A 20,610-nucleotide genomic window follows, 5' to 3' on the forward strand; every position below is an offset into this window, starting at 1 on the left:
GGGCTGAGTGCCTCTTGGGCTTTTCGCCATCAGGCTTCTGTAATGAAAGTTTGCAAGGCGGCAAGTTGGTAGTCTGTGCACCCGTTCACAAAATTCTACAAGGTAGATGTGTTGGCATCCTAGGTTGCTTCTTTTGGCCGCAAGGTTTTGCAGGTTGCTGTTTAAAAGAGAAAATATTCTCTTTGAGGGTGTATGTTGTTTCTAGGTGAGCTCCAGTTGTTCCTGGATGAGCACCATGTTCACTGGTTGGCTAAGTTTAGCCTTTCGGGATTACATTCTTTCTCTGCGTTCTTTTCCCACCCCTCATGAAAATACTGCTTTGGGACGTCCCAATGATCAAGAAGAATATGGAGCTGCGTCTGTCAATGAATGATGGAGAAAACTGGATTTTTGAATTAACGCAAAGTCTTTCTCTGAAGTTCATAGACAGACGTAACACCCGCCCCTCTAGTTCTGAGTGGGATGGGGTTTTCTTTCTTGTAAACACTGCTTGCAACAAAACTGAAGCCTATAGAGTGTGTGGGTGTATGTCTGCAGGGACTGCCCCATAGGCATGGTAAAGATTTTTCCTGCCTAGTGTCCTACTCCTGTAGGGGGCAGCATAACCCAATGGTCAAAAAGAATATGGAGCTGCATCTGTCGATGAACTTCAGAGAAAATAGTTTTACGATAAGTCAAAAATCCAGTTGTTTCCCTCATAACAGGTTTTCTTTCTTTTACTTTTAAGTAGTGTTAACGTAAAATGATTTATTTCATTTTTTAAAGACCCTCCTAGCCCACCCTTTCCAACCTCTCCTTCGGCTCACCTGCTGTGATGCAATCCTTGTTCAGGGCAGATTGCCATTACTTGTCCAAGACCCAGCACATACAAATTCAACACTACTGCTGTTCTAAATATGCGTTGGTGCCTACAATAGGAAATAAAGGGTTGTATCTGCAGTCTATTCGTTTTAGAAATAGCCCATTACTACAGTTGTAAATAATGTTGAGCCCTGGTCAGGACATGGCAGTCTTATCTTAACTCGCTGGAGCCTAAGCCTTTTTCTGACACTTGTTGCTTACAAGTTAAAATAAGTATTTTTTGCTAGAAAATTACTTAGACCCCTCAAACATTATATATATTTTTTAGCATAGACCCTAGAGAATAAAATGGCGATTGTTGTAAAATTTTATGTCACACCGTATTTGCGCTGCGGTCTTTCAAACACAATTTTTTTGGAAGAAATACATTTTCGTGAATAAAAAAATTAAACAGTAAAGTTAGTCCAATTTTTTTTTTTTTGTATAATGTTAAAAATGACTTTGCGCTGAGCAAATAGATACCTAACATGTCATGCTTTAAAATTGTGCACGCTTGTCGCATGGTGACAAACTACAGTACTTAAAAATCTCCATAGGCGATGCTTTACCAGCTTTACTTTTTATTTTTATTTACCGTATTTTCCGGCGTATAAGATGACTGGGCGTATAAGACGACCCCCCTATTACATGATCTACCGGTAATACTTATACTTAGGTTACCTTGGAGATATTATACTCGGCGTATAAGACGACCTCCCATTTTTGGGAGATTTTTTTCAGGTTCAAAAGTAGTCTTATACACCAGAAAATACAGTATTTTATTTTTTGTATTTTTACACTGCTCCTTTAATAAAATGTTTTGATCACTTTTATTTCTGTCATAAAGAATGTAAACATCCCTTGACAGTATTAGGCAGTGAGAGGAACTCTTTATGGAGGGACCTGGGGTCTATAAGACCCCATATCCCTCCTTTGCACTTAAAAGCATTCAAAACGCCAAGATCAGCTGTTTTGAATACTGACATTTTTTTAAATCTGGTGCTTCTAAGGCTCAAGTTAACAGGCTGTGATGTCATGACATCACTTCCGCATTACCAGATCCGAGACCCGATCAAAGATTTCAGCTTTGTTCGGGTCTCCGACCAGCCGGTGAACATGCCGGCTAGCCGCTTGGGCCACCGGGTGGGAAGGAAGAGCCGGGGAGAGCCGCAGAGGGCAGCGAGGGGGTGGGGGGGAGAAGTTCTGTCCCGCTGCTTTTAATAAAAGCCGAGCGGCTGATTAGCTGCGTTGGTTGTTATTACAGGAAAGCCGGCCGTCGGCTCTAAAAAAAAAACGGTACTGTGGTGATACCTGCAGCTATTTGCGCAAATATCACGTGAAACAAAATTTGCAACTATCACCTTTTTATTCTACAGGGTCTCTGCTTTCAGAAAATATAGAATGTTCTGGGGTTTATGTAATTTATTGTCAAAAATTAGGATTTATACATGTATGCGACAAAGAAAAAGAATTGCTCAGGAGCTGAAATGGATAAAAAGCATGAGTATCTAACTCAATCATTGCTGTTCAGCAGTCACATGCCAAGTCAGGGACAAGAATCTGATGAGCGGTGCGAAGATCAATTTGAAGATGATCTCAGATACTGCAAGTACTTAAGGGTGCTTGCCCTGGGAAATTCAAATTTAATGCAGTTTCTCAAGCTCTTTGCAGAATCAAATTTCATAACTCACAATTTCATTATCCTTAATAGTTTACCCCGCAAAAGTCAGTAATGTATATAATGAAAAGACATGCTAAAGAGGGTGAGTGCCAAAGAACATCATGTTACATACAATATTCAGGATTTTAGCTTTCAAATGACTGCTCCAAACATTAACTGTGTAATAGTACATTAATATAAATTGTATTTTTCTTTCCCCTTTTTTGTGTAGGTCCTTGCAAAGAAGAAAACATCAACGGAAATTTTTATGAACCCAGAGTTTCTAAAAGAATTTATTGAAATGTATAAGTCTTTACCTTGCTTGTGGAAAGTAAAATGTTCTGATTATTCCAATAGGCAGAAAAAAGCAGAGGCATATGAAAAACTAACCGATCTTTGTAAAACAGTTTGTCCCTCAGCAACTGTAGACCTTGTTAAGCATAAAATTGCAAATTTGCGAACAGTATTCAAGAAGGAGTTAAAGAAAGTAGAGGCATCAATAAAATCTGGTGCTTCTGGCGAGGACATCTACATACCACGTCTGTGGTACTTTGACCTTCTGAAATTTACCATCAATCAGGATGTACGCATACCATCTGTATCCCACTTTCCTGACACACATGAGATGCAACAAGAGGAAGAAAACACAAATGATAGCCTAGAAAGTGCTGGAGAAAGTAAAAACTTCTCCCAGGTATGAAATCTAGCATTTGTTAGGCTAAATGATTGTTAGGATAAATGATTACATATCTGTGTGCTCTTAAAATGGCTTACAGTAACAGATTTTCCTATGATAACATGCCAACATACCTCTTTGATTGGTATGTTTATTGGCAGATTGCAAAAATGCACTGTTCCTCTGTAAAGCTGAATATATTTACTCCTGAAATATTTGATCATGTATGTAGTAAACCGTTTTTCCTCCAGAACATTTTGGCCATATAGAAATTAGGATGTGTAGACCTCAATTATTTAAGACATTTGTATGATGACCACATTTTTCTTCTGGTGGCCATATTACTTCCCCCTATCTTAGTAGAGATATTTTCATTACCCTGAACATACAATTTGTGCCTAAACACTGAAAGGACTGATTTTATAAGCAATCAACCATTCCTGTTGCAGTATTCTCGGGAGGGTAACAGAGCACCACATGCACATAATTGGTTATCAAAGTGCTGCCAAAAGCTAAAGTGAGGCCCTTTTCTTTTTGTCCTATTTGTAATGCGAAGTGCATTCTAATCCTTATGGACGTTTTATGATCATGATCTGTGTAACAAAAAACGTAATATGGAGCTCTGTGTTGCCAGCTGACGGATATCTCACCTAGATCAAAGGGCAGGGGCATATACTGTATACTCTTCCTTAAATTTATCCCAGGATTGCTGCTTCCCAGTGATGCACTCATGGTGGTTTTATCGACAGTGTTCTTCATAGAATAGCAAAGGGCCGAGCCCTATTCACAAGCAGATTTTATGGAAAGTCTTTGTGTGATAATGAGTACCTCTGGCACCCTAAAAAGTTCATCTCTGTAGGTTTGTCATTAAGAGTAATCATTGCAAGTTATTAGTGATTAGACTATACTGTCTATGGCCCATAGATTGCTACCACAGGCGAGCATAACTAGCACACATTATGCTAGTCAGAGAATGGTAATGCATGTTTTGTCAAGCTTACTCTCCATCATAGTTGTTTAAACACTCTTGGTAACCCCTATATTTTGTGAACAATTTCAAAGAGGGATAGTATTCATTGGTCAGTTATTAGTGATCTTTTATGTAGTTGCCAGTCTTTATTCTCCATTTTATAATGTAATCATTATGTTATCCTTATTCTCTATAAGAAGATTTAGTAGATTTAGTTTGAAAATGTATCATAGAGTTACTGATCTTTTTTTAAAAAGCAGCAAGTTTTTTTGTTTTAAAATTTTACACAAGTGCTGTGTTCATTTTACCCACTTACAGACGTTAAATACCAGGGTTATGGCAGCAGATAGTTTCCATAACCCTGGTCATTTTTTACAGGGTGGGTGGTCCTCTTTCAGATAAAAGTGCTCCCAGCGGCGGATTCGCTGCGGGATCCCTTTTATGGGTGGCGGGAGAGGTGCCCGCCACTTACCGGAGCTGTCAGTAGTGGGGAAAATGAAATGATCCTGTCCTTTCCCCTCCTAAGCAGGAAGTTGAGTGAGGGCAAGCTGGCCCCCACTCGACTGTGGCCATTGAGGACCAGAGCGACGTCATATGTCGCTTCCTCCCAACGGCCTCAAAGGGCCCATTTTTTTATTTTTTAGTGTAGATGTAAGATCTGAGGTCTTTTTGACCCTAGATCTCGCATTAAAGAGGACCTGTCCTGCCTATTTCTTTTACAAGGCATGTTTACATTCTTTGTAATAGGAGAAAAAGTGGTCAAATTTTTTTTTAAAAAAGGGACAGTGTAAAAATAAAAGGTAATGCATACGCAAGTCGCGCCTACATATGTAAACGGTGTTCAAACCACACATGTAAGGCATCGCTGCGATTGTTAGAGCGAGAGCAATAATTCTAGACCTTCTCTGTAACTCTAAACTGGTAACCTGTAAAACATTTTTAAAGCGTCTCCTATAGAGATTTTTAAGTACCAATGTTTGTCGCCATTCTACGAACGTGCACAATTTTGAAGCATGACATGTTGGGTATCTATTTACATTATCTTTCACATTATAGAAAAAAATTGGGCTATTATTTTTGAATTCAAAAAAGTGTATTTCTCTTATGTCCTCTGACAGACACAGCCACTTCATAGTTTCCTCACAAATGGGTAATGCATCACCTACAGGAGTAGACTAGGCAGTGAAACTATTTAGAAAAACTTTTCACTAGAAACACCCTTAGGGGCTGTCCCCTCTGACATTACCCCAGACACATTGTGCTTACTAATCAGTTTCTTGCTGCCTAGTATTAGGAGTAGGACCTAGGTTTCCCTGCTGGGACTCCAGTCTCAGTTTTTTATTTTCTTTGAGAAATGTTTGTTTTTTTTTTCCTTACTCACTATCGCTAGCTAGTGTCAGGAGGATCCTCCTGGTGAACTACAAGCGACAGCCGGGCTGGGGTTTCACACTGGATAATCTGAATCCTTATGGTCTCCCAGCCTGGCCAACGAGTGTGCCCAGGTTGTGGTCCGCCCAGGCCTCGCCACGATGGTGCCCCGACAGATGGGGACGAGCCTGCGAACAGCAGTTTCCGCTGGGACGCATCACCCTGGAACGCCCTGGTTGCAGCGTACCCTTCTTAGCTGGCAGCACCCCCACTCAGGGTGGGAGGCGAGCTGCCTCGGAGCGGAGCCCGCGGTCCATGGTATGGTGAGTGCTACTGCCCCCCTGTGTCCCTGGGACAGTCATCGGTGGGGGACATCTTGGCCCACTCCTGGGAATGTCAGAGCTGCGGTCTCTGTAAGATCCCCCTGGCCTGTCAGGATGGGTCCTGCCCTCCCTGCTCCTAATTAGGGGCGCTATAGTGGCGTCTAACGCCTGTGGGGGTGGGGTGTATGGTTACTACCTTGTCCCGGGGGGCTCTCTGTGGTGGATTCCCACGGTGGCCTTGTTCCCTGGGCTCCTGATCGCTGGCGCCGTGTTCGGCCGCCATTTTGGGTGTGGGCAGCCAGGCTGCATTAATGTAAAGGCAGCTGCCATTTTCTGCCTTGCTGTGCCATTTTCGGGCACCATCTTGGATGTGGGCAGGCTGCACTGTATGAGCGGCAGCCATTTTCCCTGTGCTTTTCCTATACTTTCTTATTGCACCATGTTCTTGTGGCTCAGGGGGAGTTCGGCCTCTAGTGATATTTGGTCACTTCCTCCCAGGAGTTTTCACTTGCTACAGACAGCATGGAGAGCAGCTGCTGATCCTATTCTGGCACAGTAAGGGTGTCTTTAGTCCCTTTGGGCATTCTTCAGACACATTTAGCTATCATCAGTTCTTCTGCTAGCTAAAGGGGGACTCCAGCGGTAGTGCGGACCGCTATCGCCGATTTAAAGGGCCAGTGTACCTTTTTTTTGGTCTAATTGCCAACATGGAGTCCCAGAGTGAAAATTTCCCCACTGATCTTGTGTGTGCATCCGGGTCTTCCGGATCACCTTCCCTAGCATCTCTGTCTGCAGCTATTGAAACTCTGGCGTCCAAAGTTAAACTTGTCATGTCACAAGTTCCTGTTCAAAAAAGGCCGATGCCCTCTCATTCTTCTGATTCAGAGCCTGAAGTGGTTGCCACGGACACTGCCCTCCCTGAGGGGTACCTGTCCTCACAACTCGGACGGCGAGGAGGATGAGTCCTCCGCAGCTGCAGCACGGGACCACGCTTTGGTGGAAGCACTGGTTCGCTCCGTCAGGGAGACTTTGCATATAGATGATGAGCCCACACAATCAGGAAGGCGGGTTGTTTTCGGCTCCCGCAAAGCCCAGAAGTTGGATCAGGTTTTCCCTTGCCCCGAGGATTTTCAGGAGATTGTGAATGAGTAATGGCGGTGCATTAAGCACACGCTGGTGGTGCCTAAGCATTTTCAGTGCTGCTACCCTTTTGCTGACTCAGTTTCCAAACACTGGACAGTGTCCCCTAAGGTGTGGACCACACTGTTTCCCGGTTGAATAAATCCACCGTGGTTCCTGGTGTTTTAAGGACCCTGTGGACAGGAGCATGGAATCTCTTTCCCGCCACCTGCACTTGGTGGCGGGCTTGCTCCTCAAGCATGTGTTTGCTTGCGTGTTGGTCTCTCAAACGGTCACGGAATAAATGTGGAGCAACGTTTGGCTTTGGGCACGATTAAAGGTCGGGTGTCGGCCTTGGCCGTTTACTTTCAGCATCCCTTAGCGAATAACTCCTTGATTCGCACCTTTCTTCAAGGGGTGCGTCATCTGGCTCCTTCAAGGAGATCCCCTTTGCCTCCGTGGGATCTCAATATGGTTTTGTCTGTTCTGCGACCCATTTTCCCTTTGAAAATATTAGAGAAATCTCTGCCTTTGCTGTCCCAGAAAGTTGCCTTTCGGGTGGCTATCACCTCTGCTCGCAGGGTGTCTGAGTTGGCGGCTCTGTCTTGCCGCTCACCTTATCTGGTCATTCATAGGGATAAGGTTGTTCTACGACACAACCAATCTTTTCTTCCTAAGGTGGTGTCTGCTTTCCACCTCAATGAAGATATTGTTTTGCCTTCGCTTTGTGCGAAACCTAAGCATCCCAAGGAATTTGCTCTGCATTCACTGGATGTGGTTCGGGCGATCAGGGTTTACCTGACGGCCACAGAATCCTTTCGGAGGTCTGATTCCCTGTTTGTCCTTCCTGAGGGACCTCATAAGGGTTCGGCTGCGTCCACTGCAACCATTTTCAAATGGATCAGACAGACTATTTTTCAGGCCAATTCACTGAAGGGTTAGGTGCCTCCTTTCCCTGTTCTACTAGAGCACTGAGTGCCTCTTGGGCTTTTCGCCATCAGGTTTCTGTGGCTCAGGTGTGTAAAGCTGCTACCTGGTCGTCCTTACAGTCTTTTACAAAATTATATAAGATTAATTTGGTGGCATCCATGGATGCTTCTTTTGGCCGCAAGGTTTTGCAGGCTGCTGTTTGCTGAAGAGACATGGTTTTCTCTTCATGGGGTGAATTTTCGTTTTGGGGTTAGCTCCTGTTGTTTGAACTACTGTTGCCCTGTTGGCTACGTTTTTTTCTGGCCTTGATGGATCGCGTTCTTCCCACCCCTCATGCCTACACTGCTTTGGGACATCCCATTTGTGAGGAAATTATGAAGTGGCTGCGTCTGTCAGAGGACGTAAGAGAAAATAGAATTTACCGTAAAATTATTTTCTCTGAGTCCTCTGACAGACGCAACCCCTGCCCCTCTATTTTGGGGTTGGTTGTCTTTTTCCTTCACTGCTTGCTATGAAACTGATTAGTAAGCAAGATGTGTCTGGGGTAATGTCTGAGGGGACAGCCCCTAAGGGTGTGTCTAGTGAAAAGTTTTTCTAAATAGTTTCACTGCCTGGTCTACTCCTGTAGGTGGCGCATTACCCATTTGTGAGGAAACTATGAAGTGGCTGCATCTGTCAGAGGACTCGAAGAAATAATTTTACGGTAAGTTCTTACAAAAATTCAATTTTTTTCCTAAAACAATTCCGTTTTATGCGCAAATACGGTGTGACATAAGTATTGCAACAATCTCCATTTTATTTTCTAGGGTCTCTGCTTAAAAAAATATATATAATGTTTGGGGGTTCTAAGTAATTTTCCAGCAACAAATCCTTATCTTAACTTGTAAAGAAGTGTCAGAAATAGGCCTGGTCCTTAAGTGGTTACACTGGAACTTTATAAAGCAACTGTTTTTATTGCCATTGAATACATAAACAAACTAATAACTGTTCAGGTTTTAAATAACTCACAGGTGTATAACCACTGAGCAAAAACGTCATGTCTGTTCCCAGAAAACCAGTTGTTCTCACTTTTAGCCTCTTGCACAGCATGGAAAAGTTAAAGTTAAGCTGGCCATTACAAGCAATATCACAGGATGAAAGGCACATATGCTCTTCCTGTGTTAGTCTTGTGCCACAACTGTTTGTATTTGTCAACATTTAGAGTTGTGGTTAGAGATGAGCACTAAGCTGTTGACGTTTGCCCAAAAAAAATAAATTGACATTTTACTTATTTGTAACAGCACTGTTAAGTCTGCTTAAAGCGGAGTTCCACCCTGGGAATACATTTTTTAATAAAAATACCCCCGGGACAGTCAGGGCTAGTACATTCCACAATGGCTAGCCTCTGATCTGTCCCGGGTTGCACTTACCTTTTAGGAGAAATACTTACCTTGAAAAAGTATTGTCCAGCGCTGCCATCTCAGGTGTGGGCAGCTTAAAGCCAGCGCGATCCTCTTCTGCATCCTCTTCCGTCTTCTTCGGTCCCACTATGCACTGCACCGGCCCCGCCGTCACTTCCGGTGCGCGCGCGTCATCCCTCCACAGCTTCTGGGCATGCCCAGAAGCTGTTTAGAAGGGAATGACGCGCGCGCACCGGAAGTGATGGCGGGGCCGGTGCAGGCACATTGATTCCTGGGAGCGATGACGTTCAGCTCCCAGGAATCATTGCAAAGCCAGGAAGTGACGAATCGCCGAGGGGAGGAAGAAGGAAGTAAGGTAAGTACATTTTCTTCTATACGAGGTAAGTAAAAAAAAAAAAAATTGCGATTATCCATTTGTTTTTCAGGTGCCCCGGAGCGCGAAGATGGAGATGGAGGTAAGTATAAATTTAGGGTGGAACTCCACTTTAAGTGCCGGTTCACACTAATACGACTTGTCAGGCGACTTGGTCAGCCTGGCAAGTCGTGCACCGTCACTCTCATAGTGTAGTACAGGACCGGTTCTAATAGGAGCGACACAAGTCGCTCCGACTTAGAAAAAGGGTCCTGTACTGCTTCGGGGCGACCTGGAGTCGACTTGCATTGGCATTCATTTTATGAAGTCCGTGCAAGTCGCGCAGCACGTGACTTCACAGGTCGCCCCCTAAGTCAGTGCGACCTAGTGTGAACCGGCACTAAACTGCACATTCTGGGAAAAGTAGTGCATTCTGAAACAGTTGATGAGAGGATTATGAAGGTAGTACTGTGTTTACACTCTTGAGCAATGGAACAGTTCATTTAAAGATGTGCCAAGTTGGGAGGAATCTATATGAAGGAGACAAAGTTAACTATGGTATTACATCTTTTTTGGACTGAGACAACCTTGATATGATCCACTTTCAAAGGATTATCTGAACTATCATATTCAAACTTTTGACACTTTAGAAAAAACAAATATAAATAACTGGAAAAAATCTTAATTTTGTCCTGCAACAGCTTAAATACGTGATGCACTGCCATAAATATTTTTAATGTAATCCACTTGTAAATATTGCCTTTTTTGCAGTTTTTTTTTTTTTTTTTCTTTAAATTCTAAAGACAAGATGCAGGATTAAAGGTTATCAAATTAAGGATAAAATACTACAAGGCTGTTTTAGTAAAGCCCCATTCACACTAGTGCGACTTGTCCCGCGATTTTGGACCGCAAAATCGCATGACAAGTCGTTTTCCATTATTTTCAATGAGCCCCATTCATATCAGTGCGTTTTGAAGTCGCACCGACTTCAAAGTAGTTCCTGCACTACTTTGCCACGATTTTAATGCATTTTGAGGCATATAGCCTTGCCCATGCTTTCAAAATCGCGGCAAAAATCGCTCCGCGAAATCGCGGCAAAATTAGTTTTGAAAATGTTCACACAGATTGTGTGAATATTTATTTAAGTTATCCAGTCATGTACAGTTAAAATAAGCAATTTATCGTACCGGACACAGACACCTTAGTCAAACACCATGGGTTATAAGGTCATACCTTCCGGTGATTGGACGCTGGCAATCTTTTGAGAATACACGCCCTGGGGTGCCTACCCTTTAACTTTTTTGCTAGTGTCTAAAGGTGTTGAATCTCTTCTTCTCTTAACAAAATTTATCTGTACTAGTTTATTATTTTTATTTAATATTTTTTTCTTCCGATCCTTCAGTTAACCACTTGCCGACTGCCGCACGACTATTTACTGCGGCGGTCAGCCCCGTACAGGCAAAGTGACGTAGTACTATGTCGCTAGCCTGATAGCCTCTAGGGGGTGAGCACGCACCGTCGGAGGTGCGCTCCCGCCCCCGCTCGTTCCCTAACAAGTCCGCGCGTGTGACCGGCGGACCCGATGTCCGCCGGTCACTCGCGATCTCCCTGTGGAGAGGGAGAAAGGCAGGCGGCTGATGTAAACAAAGCCGCCTTTCATTCTCCCTGATCTAACTGCAGAGATCATACGATCCTGCTATGTAGGATCGTATGTCTCTGTGGTTACATCACTAGCCACACCCCTTTACAGTTAGAAGCACGCCCCTAGGGACACACTTAACTCCTGCATCACCAATAAAGTTAACCCCTTCCCTGCCAGGGTCATTTTTACAGTAAAAGTGCATATGTATAGCACTGATTACTGTAGTAATGTCTGTAGCGGCCGCCCCCATAGAAAGAGGGGTTTCGCCGCCAGAAATGTTCTCTTCCCCCTAGTGGGAGGGATGCTGTAGAGTAGAGCAGCAACCGCTCTTACCAGAGCTAGGGATTTAGGGATCGATCCAAGCCGAAGGGAGATAGAGCTAGTATAGCCTTCTCCCACAAACATGAGATGACACTCTATGTTGTGAGTCTAAGCAAGAATTGTTTATTAAACCCACACAAACACATTATATACACTATCGGGTAATGTGAGTCTGATTGCATTAGCATATGCAGATAGATTTGTAAACAGGCACAAAATAACCCTAAACTAAATATCTAGCCACCTGGCCAGAAAAATGCAAGGTCATTAACATGTAAGAATGGAACAGGAATACTTAGCACAATACACATTCCATCTCAAAACACAGACAGTATTAACATATTTAACAATGTGTGGACGACAAGTGGCTGAGCCGATGACATTAGCAGTCTAGAACAGTCTCAGTCTCCCAGTGTAGGATTAAAACCTTCACATCTCTATATGAAGACATTGCTGACATTGCAGTAAAATACACGTTAGCATCACTTGTAAATACAGGCCCCATTTGAAGCAATCCAAACCACCAAGTATCTGATTTTTTAAAAATCATAGTGACGGTTAGTACCGTCACATCTCTTCCCCCCAAAGGTAGACTAATCCAGGTACCAGACCTCCAACTGATCTGTGCCTGAGTTAGTCAGGTAACAAGTCCTAAAGAGTCAATCCAGGGAGTTCCACGTAAATCTGCCATGCCCCCCCCCCCCCAAACCAAGACCTATCCCATATGACCGCACTCCATCCAAACATTCAAGCGTCTGGACCTCAGAGTGTAAGTAGGTCTCCGTGATGTGATCTGGACTGGCAGGAACGCTGAGGTCAAGTGGCCTAGGTCGTTCCCCAGTAAGACGTCGGTGGGGAGCTCCTGTATCAACCCCACATCAATCAGACCTGACCCAGCACCCCAATTCAAGTGGACCCTCGCAGTGTGTATCCGGTGCACCCCTCCCCCTGCTACCCATACCACTACTGAACCTCCAGTTCGGGCAGCATCTGGGACCAAATGTCGCTTGACCAAAGTGAGAGTGGCTCCCGTTTAACTGGACAGATTGGCAATGGTGCTGTCGGTTCTCTGTAGTGGCTTTCATTGGGTCAGCTTCGTGAAGGGTACCCAATTGCTCCTCGGTGGGTTTGAATATTGGTATGACTGGGGGAGCCTCTGCGTGATAGTAGGGGACCGTTGTCTTTACTGGAGGGGGTGACCCTGGTCGGATCCATGCAGCTTGGTCCCTGCTCTGTGTACAGTCTCGTTGATAGTGCCCAACCTGCTTGCACCTGTAGCACTTTACCCCACTGTGGGATTGGTATCTGGGTGCCTGCGAGTTGGAGGAGTCCGCCCCCCCTCTCTGTGATAGTGGTGGTCCAAGATTGGTAATCCGGGGCTTGAGCATTGGTCTGAGGCTAGGTTGTTGCTGCCTGTGGCCATGGTAGTAGTGGACGGCTGTCCGTGCTGGGGAAGGTGGTCCTGCTCGAAGCCATGAATCGTGGTTCCTTCTCTGGTCACAGTTTCTTTGGTAGTGTCCGAACTGTTTGCACCGATGGCACTGTACCTGGCTATGCTGTTGGAAGCGTGGTGGTGGGCGATTGCAGGTACCTGGGCTTCGGGTTGGTGCCACTGGTCCTGGAGCAGGTCTTATGGAGGGTTGCTCAGTTTTTCTGGAGTCAATATATTCATCAGCCAGACGAGCTGCTTCGGGTAAGGTGAGCGGTCGCCGATCCCGAATCCATACCTGTATCTCCGGCTGCAGGGTGTTGAAAAAATGTTCCAATAGAAACAGCTGTAACACATCCTCTCCTGATATGGCTTGACAACCGGTAATCCAGAGGGAGGCTGTTCTGTAAAGACGGCAGGCCCACTCGGTGTAGGAATCCCCGCTGTGCTTTTTGGACTCCCGGAACCGTCTCCTATACGCCTCGGGGGTGACTGAGTACCGGGCAAGCAAAGCCTCCTTGACTGCTGGGTAGAGGTGAATCTCCTCATCAGGTATAGCTCTAAAGGCTTCGGCAGCTCTACCTGTTAATTTCCCGGCCAGGATGGTGACCCATTCGTCTGTGGGTACTTTGTGTAAGGCACATTGTCTTTCAAAGTCGGCTAAGTAGCCATCTATTTCCCCCTCCGATTCCTGGAAGCTCTTAAAGGCTGCGAATGGTACCTTTTTCCGTTCTGTTGGGGCTGGACCATTCTCCACAGTTGGGCTCACTGGTCTCTGGATCTCTGCCATGCGCAACTGGTATTGTCACTTCTCCCGGTTCTCAGCGATAGCGGCGTTCATCACCTGGGAAATTATGTCTGCAGGAGGATTGGGTCCATACAACGCCAACCGCATACGCACAGTCCGCATCAACTCATCCTCCAGGTTCGGGGCTACTGCTCCAGTCACACCGTCGTTTCGGTCCATTTCCTTCAGCTCGGCCAGTAGTTCCTTTTTGGTACGGTTATTTGCTGGTCAGCCACGGTTCTCCAACAAATCTTTTAAGGTTGACCGCTTCAAGTTTCCGTAGTGATTCTCCATCTGCTCATTCCATTCTCGGAACCAGTTGTAGCATCTCCTCTAGGCAGGGGAAAAGAACCATCCCACCGCTTGCCACCAGTTGTAGCGGCCGCCCCCATAGAAAGAGGGGTTTCGCCGCCAGAGATGTTCTCTTCCCCCTAGTGGGAGGGATGCTGTAGAGTAGAGCAGGAACCGCTCTTACCAGAGCTAGGGATTTAGGGATTGATCCAAGCTGAAGGGAGATAGAGCTGGTATAGCCTTCTCCCACAAACATGAGATGACACTATGTTGTGAGTCTAAGCAAGAATTGTTTATTAAACCCAAACAAACACATTATATACACTATCAGGTAATGTGAGTCTGATTGCATTAGCATATGCAGATAGATTTGTAAACAGGCACAAAATAACCCTAAACTAAATATCTAGCCACCTGGCCAGAACAATGCAAGGTCATTAAAGTGGAGTTCCACCCTATTTTTATACTTACCTCCATCTTCTCGCTCCGGGTCACCTGAAAAAGAAATGGATAATCGCATATTTTTTTTTCTTTTACTTACCTCGTAGCGAAGAAAATATACTTACCTTACTTCCTTCTTCCTCCTTCCTCGGCCGCGGCCCGTCGTCACTTCCTGGCTCTGCAATGATTCCTGGGAGCTGGACGTCATAGCTCCCAGGAATCATTGCGCCTGCACCGGCCCCGACGTCAGTTCCGGGTCGCGCGCGTCATCCCCTTCTAAACAGCTTCTGGGCATGCCCAGAAGCTGTGGAGGGATGACGCGCGCGACCCGGAAGTGACGTCGGGGCCGGCGCAGAGCATCGTGGGACCAAAGAAGGCGGAAGAAGACGCCGAAGAGGACGCGCTGGCTTCAAGCTGCCCACATCTGAGATGGCAGCGCTGGACAAGACGTTTGCAAGGTAAGTATTTGTCCTAACAGGTAAGTGCAACCCGGGACAGATCAGAGGCTAGCCATTGTGGAATGCACTAGCCCTGACTGTCCCGGGGGTATTAAAAAAAAAAAAAAAAAATCCAGGGTGGAACTCCGCTTTAACATGTAAGAATGGAACAGGAATACTTAGCACAATACACATTCCATCTCAAAACACAGACAGTATTAACATATTTAACAATGTGTGGACGACAAGTGGCTGAGCCGATGACTTTAGCAGTCTAGAACAGTCTCAGTCTCCCAGTGTAGGATTAAAACCTTCACATCTCTATATGAAGACATTGCTGACATTGCAGTACAATGCACGTTAGCATCACTTGTAAATACAGGCCCCATTTGAAGCAATCCAAACCACCAAGTATCTGATTTTTTTAAAATCATAGTGATGGTTAGTACCGTCACAATGTCACTGGTACCCCCAAAAATTTCAGTCAAGGGTCCGATCTGTCCGCCGCAATGTCGAAGTCCTGCAGAAAAAAAACGCAGATCGCCGCCATTACTCGTAAAAAAAAAAATGACAGAAATCTTTACCTTAGTCATCCGCTGACATCCGCAATCCCATTGACATGCATTATGTCCGTATATCAACCCGCATATGGATATAGGGAGCGGCCGTATGAAAGAGGCCTAAAATGTAAAAACATTTTGATTTTTACATTTTTTTGGGGGGGAATTTCATATAAATAAAATTTGAAAAATATTGTTATTTTTTCAAAATTGTCGCTCTTTTTTTGTTTATAGCGCAAAAAGTCAAAATCGCACAGGTGATCAAATACCACCAAAAGAAAGCCTTATTTATGGGAAAAAAAGGACGTCAATTTCATTTGGGTACAGCGTCGCACGACCGCGCAATTGTCCGTTAAATTCACGCAGTGCCGAATCGCAAAATAGGGCCTGGTCAGGAAGGGGGTAAAATCTTCCGGGGCTTAAGTGGTTAACCCTCATTGTCTTCTAGTGCATACAGTACACAGTGTTTTTGGCACAAACTTGGTAAAACCTTGAGTGCTACCAAGGTCCCACGCTGTGGGGACAGCCTGTAATGTTGCTTTGGGCACTGGATTCTGTATGGTACACTCACCTTGGCAATTGGTGTAACATGTTGAGTTAGCTGCCGGGTGCTGTACAGGTCCAGGGCCCGCAGTTCATTGCTATAGAACCCAGTACCTGGAAACCCCTTTAGGGGTATGCCTACCATGGCAGGAGAAGCCTGGATAACGTAGTAGACAGGTAAGACGGTGTCAACCTGTATCTTTGACTGTTAATGTGTACAACACGACTATGTATGGAATGTACAGTTATCCAAGCAAACTTTTCAAACTTGGTGCTAAATTTCAAACGCTGAACGCTATGTCTCAGGTGGATTACCAGGTGTTACATCACACTACTGGTCGCACACTTTAATGCCCCTTCCATTTAGAGCCCTTTTAAGATAATCTGGTGCGCCACCCCGTTCCCACCCCACCGGACCTTTCACCACCAGGATTTGTTACAGGATGGTGTACACCTGGGTTATTGCGTACTCCTTCTGGTCACACTTTCCCCACAGGGAAACTTCTTGTAGCTATGGCACAGAACATGCTAAAGAGAGCCAATTCAAAACAGCAGGTAAACATTCCCTCAGCTGAAGACCCCCCACAACCCTCAACTTCAGAGTGTTAATGCGTCCCATGCATCGGAGCAGGACCTGCTTGTAACAGCGGTATCAGCATTTAATTCTAGCTGTTTCAAGCACTCCTCAAGTTGCCTACCTGACAGAAGCAAAATATTCTGCATCTTTGTCACAATTCCTTAGACAGATTACAGCAGTAACACTTTTTGTCCGGGGCTCAGAAACTCCCCACTCATTTTCCTACTCCCGTATCTCAACCAATGCGAGACTGTTATATGCCAGTCCTAGAGGACACAGAATCTAAAGGGAATGAAGAGGATGCTTGAGACCGTGTTGGGGGAAGCTGCAAAAGATCCCCCCCCTCCTATTGTCCCTACTTATCCCCTGCTTATTGTTCCTATACTTCATGAAACATGCTTTCTAGCATATACCTCATTCTCTCTGTCTGCAAAAGCCTTGGCATTGTGCAAATTGGGATGGCTTTACCTGACAATGCCCCTTTTGACACAAAGAAACTGACGAAAACGTACAAAATGTTTCCAGTTCATGAACAGATAGAATATGCAGTCTATAAAGATTGATTCCTTCCTAAACAGCTCTTTACTACCCTAAAAACGTTTGCTGAAATCTTATTTAGTGGAAAAAGAGTTGCCAAAAAAGTGAGCTATTCTTATAGTTGATCCTACCGTATCTATCCTAAACAAACTGCTTACTGTACCTATTTGAGGTGTTCCTTTTTTCAAGATCCTGCTAATAGAAAATTTGAGATACTTTTAAAAGCTCTGTTACCTCACAGGCCCAGCCATGCAACCAGCTATAGCTGCTATTTCTGTGTGTCAGACTGCAACTAACTAGACTAGGGCAACGAGTAACCAACATTACCCTGCATTTCTGAATCATGCTTTTGCAAAGCAATAACAATTGCCTTCTAACAATAAAAATAATACCACTCAAAACCACCCAAACCTGTATCAGTTGGATCAGCATGTGAACAGGATGGGCTAGTCAGGCTCTAGTAAACTTCAAGAAAATGGCGGCCTGTTGCATGAATTTAAATCAAATGACTAAATGATGGCCTCAGCTCCTGTTCTCCACCTGTAGAGGGCTCTGATTAGGCTCCGAAAAAGGTGCAATGCTTCTGAGATATTCTCTACAGGTGGGGAACGGGAGCTGAAGCCAGCTTTTACTCATGTAATTTACATTCATGGAACATGAAGTCAGTGTGTCTGTGCAGAAGGCCACCATTTTGTTGAACAGTTGCCTTCTGTTATTTTTTGCTTGCGTAGGTTCCCTAGAACATTTCATGAGACAAGTATCCAGAATGGCTCTAATCTCCATTCATATGTAGAAAGCAGAAATTGCCTGTAAAAGTTTTGCACACTCCAAACCAGGCTTCAAGTTCAAAACCTAAGTTCAGTCTTTCTTTCCAAGGCATGGCCCACAACGGCCACTAAGCCTTCCCCAAAGCCCTCTTCTCAACGAAGGAGCACCCTCACTCCTAAGAGTGGGGTAATATCTGTAACAGTCAGCAACTCTCTGGGTCACAGACGTCCCAAACCTGTGGGTTCATTTAGTTTCAAAAGGGTACAAGATACAGTTCAAAATATCGCTTCATGGCTTTTTTTATTTCTTCTTTCAAATCAACCAAAACATGTCCAAGGACAGTTGGGTCTGCAGAAAGCCCTGAACCACCCAGAGAGCTGTACCAGTACTGCCACAGGACAGGTCCAAGGGATTCTACTCCAATTGTTCACAGCACTAAAGCCCAACAGTGGTATTCGTCTTATCCTGGACTTAAAATCCCTCAACAAATTTCAAAATTTTACATGGAATCCGCAGGTTCACTAATCTGAGACCAGGGGAACCTGTGGCATCTGTGGACATACAAGATGCCTATCTGCATGTTCCCATTCATCAACCTCATCCGTGATTTCTATGCTTTGCAGTGGCAGACAACCACTTTCAATTTGTAGCACTGCCCTTTGACCTATCCTCTTCTCCCAGAGTGTTCAGAAGGGTCTTTGCACACTTGCTTGCCCCAGAACTCGGGGCACACAAGTGACAGGCTATCTTGATGACATTCTACTAAAGTATTTATCTCCCTTACAACTCTGTGAATGTGAAAGACAATCCAGCTGCTCCTGAACTTTGGCTAGATGATCTGTTTCAACAAATCTGTTTCAACAAATCTGTTTTGCAGGCTTCCCTGGGCCTAGAATACTTGGGTATGTGTCAGGGTTGAGCTTTTAGCAGCTATCTTCTCAGTGCTCAGCTGACAGTTCATTACCAGCCGCTCATTGTTTCCACAGTGAATCACCTGATTACCATTACCTGCCTCATCAGTCCAGCCCCTTCTGGCTATTTAAACTGCCTTGTTCATTCCTTTCTTGCATTCACCTGGTCATGATATGCTGAGTGTCTCTGCTGTGTTCCTGTTAAAGATTTTGACGTCCTTTCTGGTTCCTGATTCTGACCTTCTGCTTTCAGCTATGCTTATTTCTGTCTCCCTGATTACTGGCTCGTCTGATTACCCGATTTGGCTTCTCAACCCTGGCTTATGTTTTGTCTACGTTCCTGATCTGTACTATTTTTACTATTACATTACACAGCGTGTAACCGTGGCGTGCATGCTTTTTAGGTCTATGTAACAGCGGCGTGGCTTGTTGTAAGTACACGCACCATTTACTGTTGATTTTAGCCTTTAATTCAATAAAAATGAGTTGGACTTCATCCCTGGTCTCCTTTGCTTTGCCTGTGAGCACCTGCACTATCTGGATGGATGGCTGGAGCTGTGATGAGAGAGCAACAAGCAGCAGTCTGATTTCCACAAGTGTTTACCACTGACACTGGGCTGTGTACACTGCTACTTGGGAAGTGCTGTGTTATCTATCCCCTACATGCTAATCTCCACCATCATTTGGTGAGTGTTTTATACATAGGGGAACAGGAAGAATGTCACTTTCTACCGCTCTCATTCACTGGGGAACCCCAACCCTCCCAATTTACTCTTATTCAGCACTATGTTGTTTTTATGTTCTTTTAACATGATACACCACTGAGGGATTGTCTAAGGATTATCCAACTCATCTGTTTTCACTGGATGAAGCTGCTATTTGTCTGTGCTTAAGATAAGTTTTTAATGCTCATTTATTGTTGGCGCTGCAAACTTTTGTTTGTTATTTTGACGACTGTATTATCCTTTTTTGTCAGCTGCCTTTATATGGACATTTGCGCAGATGGTATACACCACGTTCGTTTAACCACTCAATGACCAGGCCCTTTTTTGCGACTCGGCACTGCATGACTTTAACGGACAATTGCGCAGTAGTGGGACGCTGTATCCAAACAAAATTGACGTCCTTTTTTTCCCACAAATAGAGCTTTCTTTTGGTGGTATTTGATCACCTGTGCAATTTCTATTTTTTGCGCTATAAACAAAAAAAAGCAACAATTTTGAAAAAATAACAAAAAAAATATAAAAATCTAAATTTAACATTTTAGGCCAATTTGTTTTCTGCTACATATTTTTTGGTAAAATAAAATCACAATAAGCGTATTTTGATTGGTTTGCGCAAAAGTTATTGCGTTTACGAACTACGGGAAAGATTTGTCTTTTTTTTTTTTTTGCGGGAATGCAACTGACATTTTTGACACTTTTGGGGGTACCAGTGACATTACTACAGTAATCCGTGCTAAAAATATGCACTTTTACTGTAAAAATGACACTGGCAGAGAAGGGGTTAACATTATTGGTGATCAAGGGTTAAATGTGACCCTAGGGGCGTGATTCTAACTGGGGGGGGCGTGGCTTGTGAAGTCATCACAGAGACATGCGATCATATATAGCAGGATCACATGACATCTGTGATAACTTCAGGGAGAAGTATGAACGGCTGTGTTTATATCAGCCGTCCGTCCTTCTCTGTCAGCGGCGGGAGATCACGAGTGGCCGGCGGCCTTCG

At 44.5% G+C, this 20,610-nt stretch overlaps 1 protein-coding gene across 1 annotated transcript in view; it reads left to right on the plus strand.

The window, feature by feature from the left end:
* LOC309551770 (uncharacterized protein) overlaps window positions 1-20,610 on the plus strand; it is a 216,763-nt gene that overhangs the window by 123,739 nt on the left and 72,414 nt on the right. Inside the window, exon 2 of the mRNA XM_082252462.1 lies at window positions 2,733-3,194. Within this exon, the coding sequence (XP_082108588.1) occupies window positions 2,733-3,194 (462 nt within the window). The remainder of the gene's footprint in view (window positions 1-2,732; window positions 3,195-20,610) is intronic.

The sequence above is a fragment of the Pelophylax lessonae genome (assembly GCF_965119305.1).
Source record: "Pelophylax lessonae genome assembly, chromosome: 3".
Classification (NCBI taxonomy): Eukaryota; Metazoa; Chordata; class Amphibia; order Anura; family Ranidae; genus Pelophylax; species Pelophylax lessonae.